General features: G+C 43.7%; 1 protein-coding gene across 4 annotated transcripts in view; it reads right to left on the reverse strand.

Moving 5' to 3' along the window:
* The window catches only part of DLGAP4 (DLG associated protein 4), a 360,647-nt gene that overhangs the window by 101,475 nt on the left and 233,027 nt on the right, over positions 1 to 26,145 (reverse strand). For all 4 annotated transcript variants that reach the window (XM_077335345.1, XM_077335344.1, XM_077335347.1 and 1 more), the window contains exon 4: positions 6,366 to 7,415. In XM_077335345.1, coding sequence (XP_077191460.1) covers positions 6,366 to 7,319 — 954 coding nt within the window. In that variant the 5' untranslated portion in view covers positions 7,320 to 7,415. The remainder of the gene's footprint in view (positions 1 to 6,365; positions 7,416 to 26,145) is intronic.

Below are 26,145 nucleotides of genomic sequence, written 5' to 3' on the forward strand. Positions count from 1 at the left end.
TCACTGTGCTATTATTCCAGCCGCTCTGGTGGGAGGTGTGTGTGGCACTAGTTGCAAATCCAAAAGCAATGAAATGTAAGAGCAGACATGATGGTGTTGATTTGGTTTCTGCACATGCCCTTGGTAGAGGAGACTAGTCAACACGTCCCTTTCTGTGTGCCCATTTTATCCTGGATCACCGTATTTTGTCCTGGCAGGAGGCTGCTCATCAGCGTTGCTTCAAGGTTTTACCACCTGGTAATTGGATGGCTTTTTGTGCAGATTCCTGAACAATACAGTTCTAAATATAATGAGCATCCCTCCCAAATTATTTGGCAATTCACATTGTACAGCATTTGGAGACTGTCCCATTTTGGATAATAGATGGTTGTAGGAAATCCCTACGGACTGTTTCCCCTAAAATATGAACAAAACTTCCAAGTACCTGAAGGCTGTGTATTCCCCTAGTCTGGTGGTACAGAACGCACCATGGCTGGATATAAAAAAGAGCTTTATCCCTTACAACTTCCGTGTCTCAACTTTGGAAAATAGAGAAAATTCTGCAGCAAGGCATTTCTCTATCTCCAGCCCCAGCCTACAGGAATTCCATGATAGTACAACGAAGGAATATCAGAAGGATCATTCAAAGAATGAGGATATGTCACCACAGAAGGCACAAATGTTTCTCTCCATAAAATCCAAGATTCACATGTGTCCAATGTCAGAAAGATTTCAGGACAGTATCAGTATTGGAAAAACCTGGCAGGACAACACTGTTGTGGATAGGGATGCTAGTCCCTAGTTAGGACCTGGAGATTCCCTGGCTTTAAAGCTCATCTCCAGGCAACAGAGATCAGTTCCCCTGGAGAAAATGGTTGCTTTGGAGGGTGGACTCCATAGCATTATACTCCACTGAGGTCCCTCCCTGCCCCAAATCCCACCCCCACAGTTCTACCACTAAGGCCAACTCTGAGCTGGCAGCCTTAGTTGTGGGCCTAGGAAAGATATCATAATCTTCACATTGCATTTGCAGGCAGTGCCATTGGCCTCAAACAAAATGAAGTGCAGGTGAACTGTCTATGCACACGAAAGCGCATGCTTTGAAGGAATCTTTGTTGGTCTTAAAAGGGCTATCTGACTCAATTTTTTTTGTGCTATTTCAGACCAACATGGCTACTCACTTGAATCTGTCCAGTGCCCAGTGAGCAAGGATCCCTTCAGGGTGTCTCTTCAGCCTAATGAAACGCAAAGGACTGTTTTTAAATTGGAAGCCAGGGACAAGGCTTTAGGTGATTTTGCCTGGGGAAGAGTATTGTCTGTTCTTCCAGCCTGAGTTAGAAGAAGAAGAAGAGTTGGTTCTTATATGCTGCTTTTCTCTACCCGAAAGAGGCTCAAAGCGGCTTACATTCACCTTCCCTTTCCTCTCCCCACAATTGTGAGGTGGGTGAGGCGGACAGAGCCCTGATATTCCTGCTTGGTCAGAACAGTTTTTATCCGTGCAGTGGCGAGCCCAAGGTCACCCAGCTGGCTGGATGTGGGGGAGTGCAGAATCGAACCCGGCGTGCCAGATTAGAAGTCCGCACTCCTAACCACTACACCAAACCATTACACCAAAAGAGAGAGTTGTGCAACCTGGATCCTGAAACCCCCTAGTGATGCTACTTGATGTCAGGGCTGATAGCCAAGCTGGCAGGCAGGAAATACAATAGTGGTTCAGGTAGTCTGCAAGTGGTTCATATTAAGGAGCTATGACTGAGTCAGCCTACAGACTTCTCGAATTTTGTGATTCGACTGACCTGAAAGCCAAAGTACACCCTCTGCTAGCAAGGTGACCCATCAGGATAGCAAATATGGCTGCTGAACCCTGCTGCTGAAATGCCTGGCTGATGACATGGATTGTGGGCTCCCAGTTGCTCCCCCATAGCTGTTGGCCCATTGCAAAATAAACAGACTTTTCATGAAGATCTCCTGCATCCTTTTCAAGGGGAAAAATAGAAAAGGCTAGTCGATTGCCAAATGGAGAAACTGTACCTAGGAGTTACGCTAAGGTTCTTCCTATAATTATGAGCGTTTCTGCCAATTTATGAGACAACTCAAAATAAGTAAAGACTCTATGAATGGAAAGGTATTATTTTGAATGAAGGTATATTGCCACTGATGAAAGAAGTGTTTTGAAAATGGGCAATGTATCTGGACCCCTTGGCATATATTACCTATAATTTGAATTTTATTATTAGACACATCAACATTAGGATTTGAAAGTTATATTTTTGGGATCATCTTTATTGGATGTTAAAAGAAACCCATAGAAACACATTTTGGAAGCCACACGTTCATTTTTTCTATTTTCTCAGTTTCAAAGGAAGGCAGGCCTGCAGAAATCTTCTTAAATTTCCCATTGACTGGGAAACACATAGTATGCCCCAAAAGCTTTCATCTGATACTTATGTCTAACTCCCCAAATATGGTGATCGTGGATTTTCAGGGCATCTAGCTAGTCTGTTCTGGATAACAAATAAGTGACATCCAGTGAGGAAAGGAGGGTGAGGAGGAGGAGGACTGCGGTATATAAATATAATAAATAAATAAATAAATAAAATATACAAGCAATAAACTGATTCCCCTAATGCTTTACTGTGTACGGATATGCATGGAGACAGTGTTGGGTGTGGGAAGAGGCTAAAGGGGACTGCAGGGCTCAGAAACTGCTGGGCTAGGAATTAGAGCTTTCCCCACCCCTTATACTGTAGGGTTGCCAACTCTGTATGGAGAAATACCTGGAGCCTGGGGGTGGAGCCAGAAGTGGGTGGGATTTGGGGCAGGGAGGGACCTCTGTGGAGAATGATGCTAAGGAGTCCAAAAAAGCCTGATCTCTTTAGTCTGGAGACAAGCTGTAATTCCAGGGGATCCCCAGGTCCCCCTTTGCTTTCTTGTGTACTGTTCTTTGTGTACAGGGAAATAACTTGTGACATGGTATGATCTGGTCAGATCTCAGGAGTTAAGCAGGGGCAATTTTTGAAAGGGAGACAACCAGGGAAGACTCTGCATAGGAAGGCAATAGCAAACTACCTCTCCACTTCCCTTGAAAGCCCCTTTCTGGCCCACCATAAGTCAACTGTGACTTGACAGCACTTTACACACACAAGTAAATTGGACAAGAAGTGTATAGAGATACTGACAACCTTGGAAACACAGCCAGACTTATGCAACTATAAATGGACTTAGTTCTGTTATTGAAGTGCTTATCCTATAGGAAGGAAGGAAGGAAGGAAGGAAGGAAGGAGGGAGGGAGGGAGGAATTGGTTTTATATGTTGCTTTTCTCTACTAGAAGGAGTCTCAAAGTGGCTTCCAATCACCTTCTCTTTCCTCTCCCCACAACAGACACCCTGTGAGGGAGGTGAGGCTGAGAGAGCACTTATATTACTGCTTGGTCAGAACAGCTTTATCAGAGCCGTGGCGAGCCCAAGGTCACCCAGCTGGCTGCATGTGGGAGAGCACAGAATCAAACTCGGCTCACCAGATTAGAAGTCTGCACTCCTAACCACTACACCATACTGGCTCGAGAGACAGCCTAAACTGACGTACACCTATAATTAGGGACAAGTGGCATTAGCACCATGGTACAGCGGGTAGTTTGGAACTAGATACTCTCCCAACTTGGCTTTGCTGCACAAGGTCAGTATGATGTTTGGGTGGAGGGGACCACACATACATCCTTGAAATTCTTGGAGGAAGGGTGGAGTAAAGTATAATAAAATTATTACTTCAAGAATTTGGCCAATTGTCTTTTGCCACTAGCTAACATGAGCAGGCTCAGAGATTTATTGGAGGATTGGGCATCTTCACGGATGGAGAAGCAAAAAGTTCCCCAGAGTTCATCACAACAGAAGCTAGGAATCAATGATCCACAACAACTCTGTTAATAACATGATCATCATGGTGTGTCTTATACACTCAGTTCTGATTATTATCTTCTGCCTGTGTTCTTTTATTCGTGTAATAGTTTGATGTTTTATTGGAAATAGCCTATTCTCTTTAACTAGGCTGGTGAAACAAGCCACACAAGGACTAAACAAGAACAACAATAATTATTACATTTTAATTTAATGTGTTCAGCGCATTTCCAATAAATTTCCTCAGTAAATCTTGGAAGAATTCATAGTCTTTGTATCGAGATGGGAGATTGGGAGGGAGACTGAAATGGCGATTTGCTTAATCCCTTATTAAAATTTCCATGAACTGGATACTCCCATGTTCATTCCTGCTGGCTGAATCAAGCATTAATTAAGGCTCTTGCTTCTCTGGTAGAGGAGAGGTACTTTTACTGTTTTTTCCTTTATGGCTAAAGTGACTGCTCATTAATTGTTCTTTAATTTTTATGGTCATAATTTTGTAAGCATATAACTAACCAAATTAAAAAAGATAATTAATGAGCAGTTCCATTGCCTGCAAAGAGAAAGCATTATTAAACTGTCTCCTCTAGAAACAAAGCCTGAAAATTAAGGATCAATTCTGGAATGCTCCAGCCGCCCTGGGTGAATAGGGAGCAGCTAATTAAGCAAATAAGGGAAATGGTTACAGAAAAAAGAAAGAAAAGACCTGTAACTTTGAGAATTCTTTATAGTACTTTGCCTATGGCATTGCAATTGTGTTCTTGATATTTAGAAAAAAAATGACCATAAATGAGGTCTGAAAGGGAGAGGGGGGGCAAAAGGATTCCAAAAAGAATGCAGGAATTAGATTTATGGTTATTTCCACATTTACTGTGGAATGGACATTGTTTGCTTACTTGCAACCACAGCATACACAAACTAGTAGTTCCCCCATTAATGCTGTCTGTTCATGCCAATACATCATCTTTCATCCCTTTCAAATAACTGACCTTTGATAAATAACGTATTTTTTTCATTTTGCATTGACATTGTCATTTCTTGTATTGTGTAAAGAAGTTTAGACACTCACAAACTGACAATATAGTGTTTGATTAACCCCCCGGGACATTTTCTGTTTAAAAAGTTATTGCCTGTAACAGCCTTTCTCAACTTTTTTACCATTGAGAAACCTCTGAAACCTTCTTCAGGAATCAGGAAACCATAAAAGTGTTGCGATTGTGCAGAATATGGTTGAAAAGCATATCTATGTACATGCCTGGGGCCCCTCCCAACCTCCTTCCCCACCCACTCTAGACCCATCATTAGTCATTTGAGGGGGCGGGGAAACAGGTTGACATGACCATACATGGTTGTATCACCTGACAAATTAAAAATATATATTAAAACAAATTAACTGCTACCCATTCAGGAAACCCTTCCAGAACTGTCAAGAAACCCCAGGGTTGCCTAGAAACCCTGGCTGAGAAAGCCTAGTCTATAAGGACTAAGAAGAGATCCCATGGGTGCCAATGGCTCATCTACCATCTTTGAGAAAATGCTTTAGAGTCCTGTTAAGTGTTTGTTCCTGTACTTTCACCTCCTACTTATATAACTTCCTTTAGTACAGCTTTGATGACTGAAACTCTCCAATAAAATTACACTGACAGCCAATATTTATGAAGGTTTTCTTTCTAGAGAGCAATTTCCAGTTGCCACAGGTTCATTGACTTTCAGACAGAGAAGGAATAGGGCTGTCTAAAGCAGCAGAGCTATTCATTAGGGAAGGGTCACAGATACTGTCCAGACCAAACTGAGTTTTATGTGTATGAACATTAGCCCGGAAGGCAACATCTTCTTTGCCCAGTTGCCAGTATAATGCAATGCCAGGAATCAGGGATGATTCTTGCCCATCTTACAAAAAATGATTGTGCCCCTCTTACAAACATACTGTTTCACTTGGGGCTTTTCCTCATGAATCTGCCACCCATACTGCTTTGGTTTATCCTTTGATTTCTGCACACAGTTTTGTGCCTTTAGTTTTATCTTCATGATTCTTTTTGTTTTAATCAGCACGATTCAGAATAGTTATCATTAAATGACACTGAAATAAGTGGAGCATAGGTTACCTGTGACTCAGTCCTTTTCTGCTGGTATCATTGGTACATATGGTTCCATCAATAAATTTACTGTTTCTCTTATTTAGCTTATGTTTCATATTAGGAGTTAGTATAGTGCAAGAATGACAATGATCTATGTTCAGCTAAAAAAAATCAGACTAGATGAGCTCTTCAAGAATCTTACCTTAATAACTCAGTTTCTATTGTAATTTTCTTGACCTGACCTATTTCTAATTAGGCAAGCACAGGGTAAGATAGCCTAACTGACTTACCCCTAGAATTAGTGATTTAATCCTGTGACCTTCCTGCAAACAACAGCCTTGACCACACTGAAAAAGAGTGCCTTATACAGAACGTGCATGTCATTGGAAGAAGACCCCCAGTCATGGCACTGACCTGCAAGTACTGATAGGCTAAATCTTGATGGCAGGACTTGGATTTCAGCAGAGCTCGGTCGATGGTAGCAGAAGCCTTTTGGCACATCTCCCGGGCATGGCTGAGCGTAAGTGTGGACCAGGAGCCTCTTTTGATGTAGTTGGACTCACTGTTGATGGGGATGTTGGTACAAGGGGTGACCTTGAGGTCATTATTGCTCTTGGAGGATTTCAGCATGTGTTCACTAATTGTGTTGTAAGCGTGCATGAAGTACCTAGGCTGGCTGTGATCTGGTTGCCGGCCAAGTGTCATGAGTCCCATAGGGTTACGATAACTGCATGTGTCACTGTCTAGATTGTCATCAGAGCTCCACCATCCCGATATGTTGGACCTGGTCCTGCGCTTGGTTTCAGTAGTCTTTGCCCTGTCCTTACTCTTGCTCCTGCGGTTCTGCTTTGAGTCCTCTGTGCCTTTCTTGCCATTGATGCTGCCTTTGGAGGCACCTTCCAGTGATTGTGACTTAGCAAAGAGCTTTTGGACCGAGTGAACCAAATGCCGGATCCTTCCAGGGCTCTCGCTCCGTTGTTTGGACTCAGAGCTTCGCTGGAATTGGAGAGTGCTGAAGCCATCTCTGTGGATGGGAAGTTGTTTCTCAAACTGGTCTAGAAGATTGGCAGGGAGCCTGTTGATCTTGGTGGCTTGCGCATGGCTTGGAAATGGGTTCTCATCGGGCACCTCAAAGTGGGAGTTGTAATGGATCCGTGGAAATGTGCTGCTGTTGGAAATCTGGTTGTTGAGTGGAAGGAGACAGTCGCTATGAAGGGAGTTTGGCGTGGGGAACCGAGGATCCATTGTGTATGAGTCTGTGGGGCTGAGGAGATAAGGATTCCTGTCCTGGCTGGCATAAAGAGATTCTTGGGGGGAGTCCAGATTATCAGAGAGATGGCGACTTCTGTTATCTCCTAAACCCTTCATGCTGCTAGTATTTCCTAGAGCATCGCTTCAGGAGGAGGATGCTAAGATTCTGTCAGTCCAGTTCCTTGGTCACACTCTCTCTTTTGGGAGATTTCCCTAGAATCAATAAAGAAAGACGGCAAGATTAATGACTGATTGACAAATGCCTTTCCAAGAACTTTGTACTCTACTGTCTAATACAAATGAATGTCATGGAGAGAATGAATGGAGATTAGGGTTCTGTGACACAGGAACTGGCACCATCAGTTCAAAAGACAGCATACGTTTATGTTGCTCCATGTTGGTACTATTTTTATATGAGAACAACTCATATTTGAGTTCCATCTCTCCTTGGAACCTCACAGAGAAGTTGACCTCCATGTTTTCAGTTGTTCTCATATAAAAATCTACTCATTTTAATAGCTTGGGATGTGACAATGTTTAGCAATTTGCCTGGGGATATATAAAGCCATAGATTCAAATCAGCGATAATAGAAAAAGAGAGATTGCCAGGGAAATCCAGATGCTTCAGTGTGAGGGGAGATGTTTACTAGCACATTGATACACAACATATATACACCAACACAAGCTCATTCCCCCACAACACATATTTATACTTCAACCGCCCATCAAGTCTAGCGCTCAGGATAGGATTCTATACACACAGCGCCATCCTAAATTGAGTTGCATCTTTTGAAGTCCATTACAATAATCTTATAAATAGAGTTCTAGAATTATCCTGAATCGACAGAGATTAATCTTTCTCTGCAGGAAAACTGACTGAGAGCTAGTTTCAGACAGAAACGAAAGGAGCCTATAAGAAAAAAATCCTGATTTATACCCAGTTAAGTACAAAACATGTAAGATTTAAGCTGATCAAATCAAACAGAAATGAATGGGGCTAAATAAATGCACAACCAAAAATCAAGCAAACAAATATAGGCAGCCACAGGAATTAGTTTCAAGTGCAATATAAGAAAATGCACTGTAGCATAGTGGGCAAACACAACTATATAACAATAAAGGATTAAAAAATCTATTAAAAGTTGTCTTCTTTTATTCAAGTTGCATATGGTTTCCCCCCTATTTATATGCAGCAATCTTCTGGTATTAAATACCTTGCATACTCTCAGCTTTATCCCAGCATATTATTTCAGCACAGACAAAAGGTATGGTTCCCAGGTAGTATAATAACCCACATAACATGGATCCGAGTGATGAACGAGTCGAGTATCTGTTTTTTGCTTTCCCTTATGGATTTGTTCTTGACATCAAGAGGGTATTTTGCCTATAGGTTTTGCAAGCCTGGATCCGCTGCCCATTTCCGCCATATCTATCAGAGCATAAAAGGGCTGTGCCTTGAGAACTGCTTGCAGGGAAACGAAAGGCAACATTATCCTTTTATTTGCATGCTTATACATTCTGGCTTGCCAACTGCTTTGGCTTGGCTCCTTTTCCATTCCTCATCATGCTATTGTACACCAGGCACTCCAGAGTTTAGAAGCAAGCAGCTGTGAGACGCTCTCCGATTCACTGCGATGGTAATGATAAGACTGCAAAGAACAACTTGCATAGAGATGAGGCAAGTGACTCGGTGGAACAGGCAGGGCAGCATAGCAATGGGCCATGATTTTCCCCACAGCAAAGCTGATTGGACAAGCAGAAAGGTCAAGGGCAATTCAGGAACATCAATCATGTATTTGGGCTCTGGAACATTCATATGGATCTGCCCATAAATATGCATATAGGAGAGAAAGAACTCAGAGTCCTTTGCGTACAATCCCACATTAGTAAGAGCATTTGTGGCTATTCATGCTAAGATAATAGCCATCAAATCTTCCTTCCTGATTGCTGTAGGCAATTAGCTCCTACCCTCCGGCAAAGGGATTCTTTCATCCTTGCGGAAATAGTCAGGATAACCAGGTGCATTATTGCATTTTTATGCCTGCTTTCTTTAGAAGCTTTGGTTTCCTGGCCACCATCACCAGAAGCAGGAAATGATCTTGATGAGGCCATCTGTCCAGCTTGGCTATCATCCAAGGTCACAAGTTATGTAGGCCTGATGTAGGACTAGGCATATGCTTTACAAGCTAGGATACACATCACAGGGGGAAAGACAACTCTTCACACTATGAAATCCATTCTGTCAGTGCCATAGGCCACAGTGAAGTCTTATTATAGCTCATGTATTTCCCATTTGTTTCCATGGGCTTAGGAAGAACATTTAAACAAATTGTGCCCATCCTTATATAGTTTTAAAAGGAATTATTTTATTTTGTAGTGATAGAATACCCGGATGCCATCAGGACATAATCAATACAAAAGTGGGCCCCCACAATACTTGCAGGGGGATCCCAACTCCCCCTACTTTCTCACGAGGTTCAATGCAGCCCCTAAGCTCCCCTGCAGCCACCAGGCTCACCCCCCCATGGTGCTCTTGATGGGCTTGCCGAGGCTTCCTTCCCCCATCCCCCATGGTCTTGATGGCTCACCTGGACCTAGAATCATAGAATAATAGAGTTGGAAGGAGCCTCCAGAGTCATCTTGTCCAATCCCCTGCACTATGCAGCATCTCACAACTTCCTGCCCACCAGTGGTGACCCCAAATTTTCATGCCCAAATTATCCTTCCACCACAAACCTCCAGAATCCAGCCTGGCCTGGAGGAAATACCCCTACCATCCCACAGCGACAATTAGCAATTCTCTGGGTATGCAAATAAGGGTCACAATAGACATACACTGGGACATCCCTTCCTGCCCATCCACTCACAATCTGCCTTAATTAATAAAATCAGCATTTCTGTGAGATGACTATCTAGCCTCTACTTAAAAACTTCCAAAGAAGGGAAACTCACCACCTCCCGAGGAAGCCTGTTCTACTGAGGAACAGCTCTCACTGTCAGGAACTTCTTCTGGATGTTCAGCCAAAAATTCTTTTGAATTAATTTTATCCTATAGGTTCTGGGACAACCAAAAACAACCCTGTTCCATCTTCCATAAGATAGCTCTTCAAGTATTTGAAAATGGTTATCATATCACCTCTTAATCTGTCCAGGCTAAACTGACCAGCTCCCTCAACTTCTCATATGACTTGGTCTCCAAACACCTCACCATCTTTGTAGCCCTCCTCTGGACACGCTCCAGTTTCTCTACATCTTTCTTCAGTTGTGATGTCCATAAGTGAACACAGGACTCCAAGTGAGGTCTAACCAGAGCAGAACAATAACCTGCTCTGGACAGGCTCACCAAGGCTTCCTCTCTCCTTCCCTTGCTCTTGTTATTGTCTGGGAGACACTCAAGTGTGGGCCCACGGCACTTGTGGAGGGAGAGATTGCCTCAACTCAGGGGCTCCACCACTGGTCATCACTGTTGAGCCAATTGGAGCACCCAGACGATGTGGCTACTTCTTAAGCCACTTCTGAGATCTGATGAGACTAGGCTATGTTATTCCATTTCATATCCTTAGTAAATGTAAACAGAGTCAAAACAGTTTCCTGGCAGTCATTTCCCCACTTTCTTCCCTGTTTGGATGGCATTGGTAGGAATCATACTCCTTACCTAAGGGATCCTTCAAATCTCAGAGGGATGGACAGAAGGACCACAGCAGTAGAGCAGAGGTGAGGAGCAGGAGCACCCATTCCCATACGGCAGCTTTAGACAGTAATTATGGGGCTCCTTGTCAGTCAGTGTGCTCTAACAGATGCCCACCAGAAAAAAGGAGGCAGAATTCCTTCTTCTCTTAGCCCACCTTTGCTCTGAAACTCTCAGCTCTTTTATAAGGTGTGCCCAATTCTTTGCATCATGGTTCTTTCTTTAGCTCTGATAAACCTGGCCAGCCCATGTATGGCAAACCACCAGGGTCTTAATCAACTTCCTATTGGTGCTACCCAAGTGCAGTTGGGTCTGCAAAAGAGATGGGGCGGCAGCCACATTGCATCACTGGTAGACATCACATGGTTTGGCTGGTCACCAGCTGTATGGGCAGGGACCATATTAGGGTGGAAAAGTTTCATTCAGGAGCTCCTGCCGTTGACTTCTGGAGATGGCCATCTGCTGCTTTTATGTACCTTCTATTCTGTGTTTCAATATTTTATACTGCCAACTGCCTTGAATGCCTTGGCAGAAAGAGGGAATATAAAGGCAGCAAATAAATATGAAGTGATTTGACACAGCACATCTTACTTGCTATGGCTTTTTTAACCCAAAAAATCCCCACGTTTAATAGATAGGATTAACTTGTTTGGGGTGCCTGGATAGGGGGGAGTAATGAAGAATGGATTATTTGCCCTTGGGGTATCTCCTTGACATATGGATGTGCAAAGCACTCAATGAATCTATTTTTTTTATTATTATGTTGCCTCCCTATCTTAGGTAGGTTACACAGAAACCTAGCAGCCCAGTCAATCATGAAAATTCCCGATATGGGGATTGTTGCAGGGTTGGCATACTAAAGTAGCAGGGAAATCATTCTTTCTCCCTCTCCCTCGCTATCTCTTCAGCAGAATCAAGCTTTAGAATCCGGCTACTGTAAGTTAAGCAAGTAGCTGTTAAAGAGGATGTAAAGAGGAAGAGCTGGCTAAAGGCCAGCATGCTGCAAATTGGAGGATCTTTGGCATCTAATCCCTTCTTGAGTCCCTGGCTCAGTTGTTGACCCTCAGCCAACAGGTTAAGCTTCCTGGGTGTCTGTCAAACTGAGTCGCATGACTAGGTGCAAACACGAACCCTGCTGGGAAGCAGCTGCTGCCTCAGAGCTGAGCTCTCCCCAGGGCGCAAATAATAAACATTTGAGGAAAGGGCACAGGAAAGAAACAGAAAGGCAGAATGAGCCAAGGTGGAAACGGATCAGAAAGTGGTGAAGCACACTGTCTTAGGTGGCAAAGTCCACCCTTCGTGAGGTGTCAGGAAGGGAGCAGAAAGGTCGGGAGGTAATACAATGAAGCTGAGGGCTGGGCCATTCTCAGTACCTGAGATATACCAAACACTCAGGCGTGACGTAGAGTGGATTGAAAAATAACTAGTTTGGGGATTTAAAAAGGAGGCTGGCAAAGCAAAACAAGTCATCCAGTATACTCTGCACTCAGAGCCAGTGTGATATAGCGGTTAAGAGTGGCAGCCTCTAATCTGGGGAACTGAGCCAACACTCCTCCACATGCAACCACCTGGGTGACCTTGGGCCACTACAGTTCTCTCAGAGCTTTCTCAGCTTCAACTTCTTCACAGGTTGTATGTTATGGGGGGAGGAAGGGAAGACGATTGTAAGCTGCTTGGAGACTCCTTTGGGTAGTGAAAAACGGGGCATAAAAACCAACTCTTCTTCTTCTGTGTGAAGCAAAGAGATATTTTGAGAGTGAAGAGTTCCTCCAGGTAAGTGTTTGCCCCTTTTAAAGCTGGTCTGTCACAGCAGGATAGGTCCATTGGTCTTACAAGGGTTATAAATTATATTCAGTGGGCAGATCATGTTCCGTAATCAGTCACGTATCGCAGAAGCTCAGTCCTGAGCAAGGATAGAAAGATGGGACAGCAGGAAAGAATTAGAAGAAGAAGAAAAACAGATGGGTATATGCAGCTGGGGGAAAAACAAGTGGTTCCTGTTTTGCAGATTAAAGTTGGGTCTTTTGAGAATTTAACTCAAAAAAGCAAATCTCTTTGTGAAAACAAGCCAATTTCCAAGATGCTACCTGGCTATAAGATGCGCTAACAATGGGGGAATGAGCACTGCTGTATCACACTTCCTTTGTGAGCCTTGTTGAGACAGCAGTGAGCCACTGCGCTCTGTGGGTAGAGACAACGGTAGGAGAGAGAGAGAGAGAGAGAGAGAGAGAGAGAGAGAGAGAGAGAGAGAGAGAGAGAGAGAGAGAGAGAGAGAGAGAACAGTGGTGGCCTGTAGGCATTTCTTAGCCAGAAAAATATCCCAGTACACAAAGAATAGTTTTTTTAATTCCCTGCTTTTCACTACCCAACGGAGTCCCAAAGTGGCTTAGAAATACTTTCCCTTTTTCTCCCCACAACAAACACCCTGTAAGGTAGGTGGGACTGAGAGAGCTCTAAGAGAACTGCTCTGCAAGAACAGCTCTAAGAGATATTGTACGCCAAATGTTTCCCATGCAATTCAACCTCAAGTGAATACAAACAAATCCTAATTACTGCTTTTTTCCTATTTACCTCTGGAATCTGTTAACCATTTTCATTATGCTGTATATTTACTCTCACACTTTGCCTATATGTATGAACTGATTACTTCCATTCCACGACATCGTATCGGAGGAAGTGTGCGTGCACACGAAAGCTCACACCTTGAATAAAACCTTGTTGGTCTTCAAGGTGCCACTGGACTCTGAATTTGTTTTGCTGCTACAGACCAAGACAGCTCCCTAACTGAATAGCTCTAAGAGACCTGCCCAAGGTCACCCAGCTGGCTGCATGTGGAGGAATGTGACACTGTACATTTCTCTCCTCATCTTTTCAGCTGTTTTAAAGAAACAGAAAATGCATAGTATGGCAATCTAAGGACCATAGTAGACATAATATGTTGAATGACATTCCTCTCCAGTTATAGGAAAAGGAGCTTCAGTGACTTGCATGGTGAGTTCTTATTCCCCTGCTTTCCCATGCAGCCCAGTATGGAAGTCATGCAAGTCTAACATGTCCAGATTCTGGAGAAAGCCTGGACAACTGAACCCACCTGGAAATCTAATGTTGAACATAGGAGCCCTTACATTCACATCTGCCAGGTGTATATCAAGCACCCCCAGGCCAAAAGCCCGCTTATATTTGATAGAATCAAGGGGAGAAGGATTTGCTGATGGCTCCATTTTAGGCTGCAAATGGAAAGGAGTGAGGAGAGACCGTGTATTTGAATCCTCTCCCATGGAAATAAGCACTTCCTAAATATAGACAGCTATTTAGCTTTATCCCCCAGCATGCTGTGTTTTGTATTTTGAAAGGGTTTCTTTTCTAGGATGATATTCAAAGCGGCTCCCTTTTGTCTGCTAGTGGAATCAGTTGCAGCCTCAGAAAAAGTTTTACACCTGGTGTAAAAAAGCAAAGTGGCCAAGCACATCCTTGACTCATCCACCTCTGGGTTTTGGGTACCTACGCTTGCCAGGGGAGAGGAAGAGCAACACTAGTTTAAATTAGTTCCACAGGACTACTGAGGAGCACAACAGAAGGGTGAGTTCTCCATCTGTTCTCCATTTCAATTTGCACCTTCTGCTGGTTGCTCAGCATGCATGCTCAGGCTGTCCTGACACAATCACACATGGAGCAGTGGTGTGAGCAGAGAGCAACTGCATGGCAATTGGGAGGGAAGCTGGGTTGTTGGCCCCCTCACGTCTCTGCTCAGCAGTGGAGCTGGAGGTGTCTCAGAACATTGGTGGTGGTGGGGGGAGCTAATAGAAAGAGGTTATAACTCTCCCTGTTTAACCCAGCAGGGGCTCTGGTTCCATGTCACTCCCTATTCTCTTCTCCTTTTTTCAAGCAAAATTTACCTCCTTTGCTGCTTCCTTGAGAGCTACTAAACCATCTACCAAATGCTACTTCTGCATCCCTCCTTCTCCAGTCCCATTTTAATATCAAGGACTTCACTCTTGTATATCCTGGAAATGTAGTTTTGTAGGAAATACTTAAATAATAATTATATATATCAATATATATATCATATATCAATATCAATATATCAATATCAATATATCAATATATATCAATATATCAATATCAATATATATCAATATCAATATCAATATCTATATCAATATCTATATCTATATCTATATCTATATCTATATCTATATCTATATCTATATCTATATCTATATCTATATCTAGATCTAGATCTAGATCTAGATCTAGATATAGATATAGATATAGATATAGATATAGATATATATTGATATATATTGATATATATTGATATATATTGATATATTGATATATATATATATATTGATATGTTAGCCTCCAGGGCTGGAGATAGCAAGCTAGGTTTTTAGCATTAGAAGCAGGAACGTTTCCTGTATGTTCAACAGGGAATAACAAGACTAGATAAGAGCCATTTGAGTTAATGGTTTCGTTTGAACAGTCAAGAAGTCCTTATCATGAGCAATGTCCCATTAGCAGGGCAGAAAAACATCCCTGAGTTGGGTAATATATATATTAATTGGCTTGTCAGGACAAAGAGAAAATAAAGAGTGCATGTGTAACAGGCTGATCTTGGGGGCATGATGGGAGAAAGTTGGATAGGTTTGGGAAAAGACCATTATGAATATGTATATGTATAAATACTGGTTGCATTTGGATTTTAGGGGGGGCTTCTGTTCGGTGAGTCTGGCAGATGCCTCTTTCATTCCGCAGCTGCTGAATAAAGATGTATTCTTTTCACATATTCTTACTGGTTAATCAATTAATTAATTGGTTTCCAAAATAGAAACAAGAACAATGGGAAGTGCAGGGTCACCCATTAGGGAGGTCTGGCCCAGGACTCCCTTTCAGATACTTCACACCTCACTTTTGGGTCCTGATCCACAGGTTGGGAAACATTGTTATAGACTTTGGCTGACCTTCTTCTTGGGGCTCTCTTTCATGCTCATGTCCTTCCTCTACCCTTTTGTCAGGCTCTTCAGTAGGACAAGAGGGGATGCAGCCTTTCCATACTGCAGCCTCCCTCCCAGACAGATTAAGTCGTTTTCATTACATTTCAATTCCCTTTAGCAATCTGTGATGCGTCTGAAAAGAACCACAAAGAGAAAAAGCCTTTCCCTCCATTTCCTTGTTTAAATTTGGGAGGATGAAAAGCATAAAATTAATTTTCTCAAATCCATGATCCCTCCAGCTTTGTGAATTTATCAAGGTCTGTGAACAGCCGCTTCTGTCACACACTGGTTATTCCTGATGAAAAGGTTTTTACAAAATCAGCCTTAGTGGGTGCCAAGTGCTCTCCAGATGAAGTCTGATGAAGAGAAAAGATCTGGTCTTTGCATCTATCCACACTTTGAAGCTTCTGTTGCCTTCTAAATTTTGACCCCAAGAAACCAGCATTCCATCTCCTATTCTTTGAACATCTGCAGGGTTAATAGTTCCATCCTCTGTCCTGCCTATCACTGGTAACACCCATTTCCATTTCAGAATGGTTATTAGAATGATGAGATATTATACATTATTCAAACACAGTAATCATTTGTCAATAGCGTGTAGTAAGAAAAGAGGGTGAAGAGTGAAATTAAAGGAAGGCATTCATTGGAATGAGGCTTAGAATTAATTTAGAAGCTACTGTAACGGAAAGCCTCTTAACAAAGGAACATCACCTTCACAGCTTCAACAAACAGTGGTGACAACCTGGGTCTACCAAGGTTAATGCTTTGATTTCCAAGACTACTCTTGCATTCGGATTTTACAAACCAGAAATGGAGACACCCCTACACAAAATGTATGGGAACTCACCTGTAACGTAAGGGGTAGAAATAGGAAAAGAGAAAACAGGGTTGTCCTTATCTGTAACAGTTGCTCATGGAATGGCCTTCTGTGCAGGCATGCCTGGGGACTGCAAGATTGCTAGTCTGCTGTGGAAAACAGCTTTTAAAGGAGTCTCTAGGCTTTAGGAGTACTCCCCTTCCCCTCTGTCTGCAGTGATCCCTTTCCCACCCAAAGGGTCATGCGACTGTGGTGGGGCAAGCACTCCTCCCTCAGTTCCCTTTGCCACCATGAGGAGACCTATGCTTGGTTGGCAGCCTACAACAAGGAAAGGAAGGAGGGATGTGGGCCACTCCATGAACATCCATTACAGGGAAGTAAGCCCCCATTTGTCATGACTTCTGTGCGGTCCCACATGGGTACCGAGCAAGCTCAATTACCAGAAGAGGGGTGTGTGGGCTGATCAGTGAAACATTGCCTATAGCACTGTCTTTCCCACTGTAGTGTCATTTCTGGAGTCCACATCCATTGAATAGTGCTTGACAAATGTAGAAGGGGTGGACCACATTGCTGCTTTGCAAATGTCCTCCAGAGCAGGGGTAGTCAACCTGTGGTCCTCCAGATGTTAATGGACCACAATTCCCTTGAGCCCCTGCCAGCGTTCTCTGGCAGGGGCTCATGGGAATTGTAGTCCATGAACATCTGGAGGACCACAGGTTGACTACCCCTGCTCCAGAGCACATCTGGCCCAGACCTCTGCTGAAGCCTGTGCCCTTGTGGAGTGAGCTTTCAGAGGGATGGGGCAACACACTTTAGCTTCAGCATAAGGTGTACTAATTGCTTAAACAACCCATCTAGAGACAGACTGTGCCAATGTGGCTCTGCCTTTATTGACCCCCAGAAACATAGATAAGATTCTGTCTTTCCTGAATTTGGTGTCCTTTTTAAATAAAAAAGGAGTGCCCTTCTCACATCTCAAGTGTGTAATGTTTGTTCTGAGGGTGACATTGAGGACTGGAAGAGCACTGGAGGGTTGATGTCTTGGTGAAGGTGAAACTGTGACACCACCTTGGGGAGAAACTCTATCCTGGGTCTGAGGGCTGCTTTAACTAATTTGGCAAAGAGAGGATCATAGTAAAGTGCCATTAGTTCTCCCACCCTCCTAGCAGATTTGACTGCCTCGAGCAAGGCAGTCTTGTACAAAATAAAGGACAAATCAGCACTGGTCACAGATTAAAATGGCTTATACTTCAATTTTGATAAAACTGCATTGGGGATTGGGGCTACAACAGGTGCTCCACACACCAGAACAGAATGGGGTTGCTGAGCACAAGAATCAGTCAGTAATAAACCTTATAAAACCCAGAATGACAAGTCACCCACTAACTGCTTGGCCCTCATCCAGGAATGGCCCGCCCAGGTAGCTTAGACCCAATCAGGAGGCAGCACTCAGCCAGAAAGGTAATAAGGAATCAGCTCTCCAGCTTCCTGTCATTTTCAAAATTTTGCTGGGTGGAAGAGAAGCCAGCCTCAAAACATGTCCTGCTGCCAGTAAGTTGCCCTGGGTGCCTGGCCTCTTTCTACTTGGTGGACATGGTGGGGAGGGAGCTGTGGCAGCCTCTGTGCGCCTTCTGAAGGTAGGGTGGGGTACTGCAGAAGCCCCAGAAACAGCCCTCCTGTTGGCCTTTTGGGACCAAGGGATCCCAGGAAAGCCCAACTAAACAAGGAAGCTCAAGTCAAACAATGCTAAGTTTTACTTGGGAGTTCAGATTGAACAGGAACCAGATGGTAGGCATCCTTTTAGTCAAAAGTAGAAAGTCCTTTTTTGCAATACTTTTTGAGAGATTGATTCACCGTATGACTGGACAAAACTTCGCTACATTAACCAAATAGCCCAATACTTTTGTTTATTGAACTGTTTGGGTCAAAAGTACCACAAAGGCATTGTTGGATGGAAAATATGTTAGGGCAGGATGACCCAGAGAAAGTTACATAATTTTAAATTCTTTTCATTTCAGTGGGAGAGTTAAGCTCATGTTTTACATTTCTCCTATTGAAACCAGTTGCACTGCCCTATGTCAGAAATACCTATAACCTTGCAATAAGAGTCTCACTGCCCAAGACCCTAGAGCACCCAAGGTGACTTAGTAACTGGATTAGGGCAGCAGTTCTAAGCCCCTAACCTGAGGATCCTTCACTCACTGCCCTCACTGATGTCACAAGATCACCATTTATATGGTACACATGGCATCAGTCTACATGCATCCATCTCCTTTTCACTTTTCTGTATAGTAACATTGAAGGATCAAACCGACCGAGAGGCACAAATACTAAGCGTGAATAAACCACTTATTATGCTGTGCCTTCAAAAAGGATCCAGCTTTTTACACTGACGACTCCTGAAACTCTCTGACAAAAATGACTGAAGCTATTAAAAGATGGTCACGGTGTGTGGTCTCACTTGCAGAATGATGTGGTATAGTCCAGGGTTCCACCATCTCCTCCTCCACATGGAGCTCAGTTCTTACCCATCGCTATGCATTTCTGGTATCTCCAAATACATGCATCCCTCTAAATATAGGCAAATCTGTTAACTGAACCATATATTAATACATAGCCAGATAAAAGAACAAACAACTTGTTGATCACAAAATGTGCTATTCTCCCAATTTCAGAAGTTTTTTTTTTAAATTACAACTGTGGCATGCCTGACGTCAGTCTGCCTACACGCACTATTTCAAATGCTCCCCGAATTAGCCAGGAACACTTAATGTAGCATTCAGCTCAGGCTGTAGCTTGTTTCTAGGGTGTTACATTAATGATGATTCAAAGAGTTCAGAATCTAATCACAGCGATAAAAATAGAAAATTTCTACTTATAACAATTCATTATACAACAGGTCTTCCTCCAGCTTCTCTCTGCTGCTCATTATCTCCCTATGCAATTCTCCTCAGCATCTGGGGTATTTTCTCTTGATTGCAAAAGAAAACAGGAAAAATCCCTCAAGCAATTTTCTCCAGAACCTCCCCAACCCTTTTTGACTCCGAGGGCTGCTTCTTGGTATCCCAAATGAATGATCTTATTGAATTTCTCCTTTAGTGTGTCTTTGGATCTGATGCTTGTAGTGCTTATTTTCCAGGTCACCTCAGGCAGGTTCTTGGAAAGGTTTTATAAAACTGGTCCTAAACATATCAACAAATAAAATAATGCATGGCTTGAAACTAATAGGAGCTATGCAAGAGCATGAGGGAAGCATGTCTTGTGTGAATGAAGCAGCTCAGACACAAATCATACGACTGCTGGTGAGTTTCAACCATACCTTCTTTTCTTGTTGCTTTGTTGTTTCCCTTGCTCTGCCATTCAGGCAGACTGAAAAGCCCAAGAGAATTCTTGCGGATACTTTGGTGTGGTATGGTCAAGTCCAGAACAAAACCCGTCACACCTAGTAGTAATGTGCTTAGGCACACACCCAAAAATGGCAATGGGTTTTACAGTCGCCCTTCAGGGCATAGGCAACAAGAGTTGCCGCAAATACATGCAATGAAACGTTAGTGCTTGGAGCACTACAGGCTGGCCAAAGGCAACAGGTGGCCTTTCTCGGTTCCCTTCTAGGGCTAGTGAGGAAGAACAAAGATGCACCGGTGGGTGTTTGTGTTGCAAGAGTAGTGGAGGTCGCTCTCTCCAAAGTCGTGCCAGGCTGATTAATTTGTTTTCCATGAGCAAAAATCACAGCCCCGAGCTACAATTAGCAGTGCAACAGCCCTTCCTGGAAGAGCAAGTTGTTTAGCTAGGGATTTCACACCTCTGCACAACAGGTTGTGAACATTTTAAGAACAAGAACTGCCGTCAAAATACCTTTAAACTGCCGGTCTTCTTGCAGGAGGGCCCTGTCCTTATTGAGGGAGGGGAGGGGAGGGGAGGGTGGTCAGGAAGCCAGCTATGGCCATCAGTACAGCCTGGGCCACTCCCACTGCCATGTGCCCTGAGTCCTGGCATTTTTCTCCTTCCCTCCTGAGGAGGACAGTGATTTCTCCATCCTCTGCCATCACTGCCGTCCAAGTTGCCACATTGTCTTCACTGGTGTCCGGCTGGGGCATGCAGGGTTATAGAGACAGGACGTTTTTTTTGCCATGCCTGTCAGCAATCCCATTTCTGACTTGCTCTGTGTTGGGAATGGGGGGGGGGAGTCTCTAGTGCAGCCTTTTCCAACCTTTTGACCATGGAGGTACCACTGAAATATTTTTCAGACTTTGAGGTACCAGGAAGTGATGCCAGCTGGCCATGCCTCCTTGCCACGCCACCTGAAAGTAAGAGGAGCCTCTGGTGGCAAAGTTTTAAATGGACAGGGCTCCACCCCTTCACACCCCCTCCAGCTCCATCATTGGCAACTTTGGGAGGGGGTGGGTCAACCTGCCCAAATAAGGGTAGATGATTTTTTTAAAGTTTTTCTTTCACAGGGTGGGAGGGCTACCATTTTGAAAAACCCCACTGAGGGTCCTTTATGGTACCATATGGTACTATATGGTACCATGGTTGGAAAACCCTGTTCTAGTGGACCTAATTTGCAGGATGCTTCTAAGGTTTTCTCCTTCCTTTTCCCTCCCACATTATCTTTGGTCTTTCTGTTTCCCTTTTGTAGTTGTGAAATTTTCAACAGTGAGAGCAGCTTCAGAGGCTGCTGCTTCTGTGTGTATGTGTGAGCTGAATTAATTGTCGGGCAAGTCATGAACAGAATATGTGGGTGTGTCATTTTGCTCATTTTAAGGAGGATTTTCAATGTGGTGTGAACCCACATGGCAGAGGTCCTTGCCTCCCTAAACCGCGTGTGGAGAAATTAAACTGGGAAGGCTAAATGTGTGTCCCTAAGTCCTCACTGGAGCGGTGTCTGGAGGTCTTAGGCCCATGAAGGATCTCCAGCACATGCTTCTAGTGGCCTCTGATTGGCATTCTTTACGTATTCATTGCAGGGAGCTCAAATGCAGCTCCATAAAATGCAGAGCAGCTTTTAACTTGGTCATACCCCAGTCACCTCTGATGAACACTCTGAATTCCATTTATCTGCTGTTTTCTCAGGTTAAAAAAGAGAGAAAGAGAGAGAGAGCCAAGATTCTTTAATTTGTTTCTATATCTGCTTGTGATGCTTATCACCTGTCACAAGCCATCAGACCCTTTTGTGTTGCCACAGCTGGCTGCTGGGGGGAAAATAAGTAGTTGCCATGAGACAGAGGCTTTTGACTTCAGGTGTTGAATAAGCGACAGAAGCAGATGAACTCTTCAGAAAGAGAACCTATTTTAATGCAAATGTCCCTGGGAATAAAATAAAATCCCAAGGGAACAAAACTCCATCAAAATGGGCAGAGGCTGCACAATCAATTTGATTCTCCCTAAATAGAAATCGTCCCCCCCCCCAGTTATCTATGAGATGTCATCTGTTCAGTAAAGAGAATGCTAACATGCAAAGTAGGTCAAATGAGCATGCACAGAAATATGAAAACAACCCACACAGAAATCCAAAGCTAAAAGATGTACGATGGTGAACTGGCAAGAGAGAGTTTCATAATGTACCAATGTTTCACATCTGGGGATACAGAGGGAATGATAAAAGAGTGATTTTGCCTGTAACGCGCACAAACTCACCTAAACTAATGAGGGCTTATCAATTAAATGCACAGTATGTGTATGGGAGAGCCTCTTGTGGCGCAGAGTGGTAAGGCAGCAGTCATGCAGTCTGAAAGCTCTGCCCATGAGGCTGGGAGTTCGATCCCAGCAGCCGGCTCAGGGTTGACTCAGCCTTCCATCCTTCCGAGGTTGGTAAAATGAGCACCCAGCTTGCTGGGGGGTAAACGGTAATGACTGGGGAAGGCACTGGCAAACCACCCCGTATTGAGTCTGCCATGAAAACGCTAGAGGGCGTCACCCCAAGGGTCAGACATGACTCGGTGCTTGCACAGGGGATACCTTTACCTTTACCTATGTGTATGGGCCAGCCAGCAACTGGTTACCATTCAGGGAGAACAAGGACCTAGGAGAGGTTAATATTGCTTCTTGGTGAGGGAAAGAGGCTGTAACAGTGGATACAAAGATGGTCCACAGAGCTGGGCTCTAGACCAAAGCTCTGCAGGTCTGAATGGGGATACTGAATGGACAGGGGGAGCTGACCACTACACTGTAGTCCAGGGGTAGTCAAACTGCGGCCCTCCAGACGCTGGCAGGGGCTCATGGGAATTGTACTCCACGGACATCTGGAGGGCCGCAGTTTGACTACCCCTGCTGTAGTCAGTTTCTTCAGGCACACAAATTCAGATAGGCTCAATACATTCAGGGAGTGGGGACTCAGCAATTCTCACAATGTTTTCTGCACAGGAAAGGGAGACAAAACAGATCAAAAGTGTCGAAGTGTGCTGTGCCTGCCTCTTCTTAGCAGAGTTAAGGCAGGAATCATTTTGAAGGGCCGTTCTCGCACTGGCAAACCATTCACAGCTGCTGCGTGATTCTCTTCTTTTGAACTTGCAGGACATTCTTAGCATTATCATGGTCATTTTGCGGCAGCTATGAGTTCTTCACTAGTAATACCCTGTGATCTAAGATCTGGGTTTCTGAATGGTTGATATCTTCTGCTAGGGCCAACCAAATTGTCACAAAACTGTGAGGAGGCTTCTGGGTCCCCCAGAACTTGTCCCCCAACTTTCACATGCTCAGGCTCTTTGTGTTGTGTTGGAACTGGATGAACAAAGGCTCCAGTTGGCTGTGAACTTGCAGAAAGGCTGCCAACCTCCAGATGGCACCTAAAGACCACCTCCTATTACTGTCTCTAGATGACCATTTTCCCAGAGAAAACAGCTGATTTGGAATCCCTCTTCTCCCCAGGTTGTGTCCCCTAAAACTCCAAGTCTTTCCCAACTCAGAATTGGCAGCCAGGTCTTGTCTGATACTGAGAGAATGGCTGACACCACAGATTTAGAATCACGGGAATAAAGGAAATACTGGAATGCTGATCAGAAATGTTACCTTCTGGCTACTCAGCAGGGCAACTTCCCTGACTGCCAGGGCTGTCCCCCAAAGTACTGCTTTTAGCTTGGAGGCTCTGTTACTGCATACCTTGGATATTTATTTATTTAGATTTATATACCGCCCTCCCCGAAGGCTCAGTTTCCATGTCCTTTGCCAAGGTTATGAGGCAGAGAGAATGGCAGTCTCAGGAAGGCACCTTACTAGCACTGCACCGTAGGTTTCCAATATGTATGCATTTTTAGAAGAAGAAGAGTTGGTTCTTATATGCCGCTTTTCTCTACCTGAAGGAGTCTCAAAGCTGCTTACAGTTGCCTTCCCATTCCTCTCCCCACAACAGACACCCTGTGAGGTAGCTGAGGCTGAGAGAGCTCTGATATCACAGCTCGGTCAGAACAGCTTTATCAGTGCTGTGGCGAGCCCAAGGTCACCCAGCTGGCTGCATGTGGGGAAGGAGTGGGGAATCAAACCCAGTTTGCCAGATTAGAAAGATATATGTATTAATGTTTCTACCTTTTTCGTAAAATATATTAAAGAAAGGTGTAAATTAGAAATATTGAAGTTTGAAATTATGAAACTATTTATTGAACTCAGAATAGAAAGGTAATACAAAAAAAGTTAAAACATTCGAAATCATCTTGATGAGGAGGATGAACCTGGTGTGCTGCTATCAATTTAGTCATCCTCGGCTCTATTTTCATCAGCAGTAATCTTAAATCACCGCGATTGACTATTTGCAATCGGTTTCTTTTTTTTGTTAATAAATTGGTTACTGCACTGAATCCACGTTCCTCTAAATATGATGAAGGAAATGCAATTAAGAACTTTTGAATTACAGAAAAAAATGATTCAAACATTCAGAGTGAGACAGTCTCGCTCTTCGGTGGAGAGAATCGAAAGTGCGGAGCGATACTGTCTCGTTCTTCGGAGCGAAAAGGTTTGTAAAGAAGAAGAAGAAGAAGAAGAAGAAGAAGAAGAAGAAGAAAAGAAGAAGAAGAAGAAGAAGAAGAAGAAGAGTTGGTTCTTATATGCCGCTTTTCCCTACCCAAAGGAGGCTCAAAGCGGCTTACAATCGCCTTCCCATTCCTTCCCAGGTAATTATTACAAAATAAATAAATAATACTCACCACTTATAGTTGCACTGTTTGTTAGTTAACTTTAACTTGTACAATATCACAACAATCTAACAGAGTTATATTACGCTGTAATTTTACCCTAATAATTACGGGAAATCTCCTGATTCATAGCGTGCTCCAAAATCTGCTGGTAGTACTGCTGCAGCCGTTCCAGACTTTGGCCTTGCACAAGTGGCAGTTGGCCGCAGCAATGCTCGTAGTACTCACGTGTTTTGGAACGGCAATTCAGTGGCACCGCATGAACAATAGCAATGCGCGATTGCACATATCTCAATGCAAGTGAGGGGGTATGCTGAAACCGAGCTAACATCCAGTACGTTGTTCAAAGAAAAATTAAGCGTTATGAGCGGAATACATAAATCAAGTTTTCTAAATCTTCTCTTCTTTCTTTTATGCTTTCACCGCCCCCTTACAGTTATTCATCGCCCCCAAATGCACCTGTGGCCCATCACCGCCCCCCTGGATCACTGCAGCACCCACCAGGGGGTGGTAGTGCTCACTTTGGGAATCACTGCATTACCTGATCCTTTTAACTGGTGATGCTGAGGGTTAAACTTGGGCCCAGGTGCTCTGGCTGCTGATCCACAGCCCCTCCCCTAACCTTATTTAATCTTAAAAAAAATCCTCTGCTCAGTTAATCAGGGGGACCATTTTAATCAAGGAAAAGTTGATTAATCGTTAATGAACTGTGCAGCCCTAGAATAAATATCCAAGGATACAAAAATCTTGAAAACTGGCTTCTTCCTGGCATAAACATGCATATACTGTGATCCTATTCTGAGAGCCAAACCCTGTGAAATGGAAATCGCATCCGTACAAGGTACAAAACTGGACTGGGGACACAGTGCAAAGGGAGGAGGGGTTTAACCTTCCCCTTGCATGGTTTCCCCTATTCAATCCCAATCTGTAAGAAAAAAAAAGACAGGCATCTATTTTACCTGTCTTTCCCCCCTTTGAGGATTAATCACAGCATGTGTAGGACAGTTTGTTTTGGTCAGCAAAATCATGCCAGCTAAGGGTTAATCCTCTTCCCTATCTTCCTTGCATCCCCAATCTGAACTGGGGTATTTCCAAACATCTATTTACATTTTTACCCCCCCCTCCCCAAATTAAGAACATTCAAAAACCATTCTATAAATCTTCCAGATGTACACCTAGTTTGACCCAGAGACCAGAAAGTAATGACAAAGGGGCCCATCCTTTAGCATCCTTTAGCATCCTTTAGCATCCTTTAGCACTCTTACTCCATTCACCTGCCTGGGCGGAAACTTGAAACTGTAACATGTGAGTGAGAGCT

This window comes from Paroedura picta, chromosome 4 (assembly GCF_049243985.1).
Source record: "Paroedura picta isolate Pp20150507F chromosome 4, Ppicta_v3.0, whole genome shotgun sequence".
NCBI lineage: Eukaryota > Metazoa > Chordata > Lepidosauria > Squamata > Gekkonidae > Paroedura > Paroedura picta.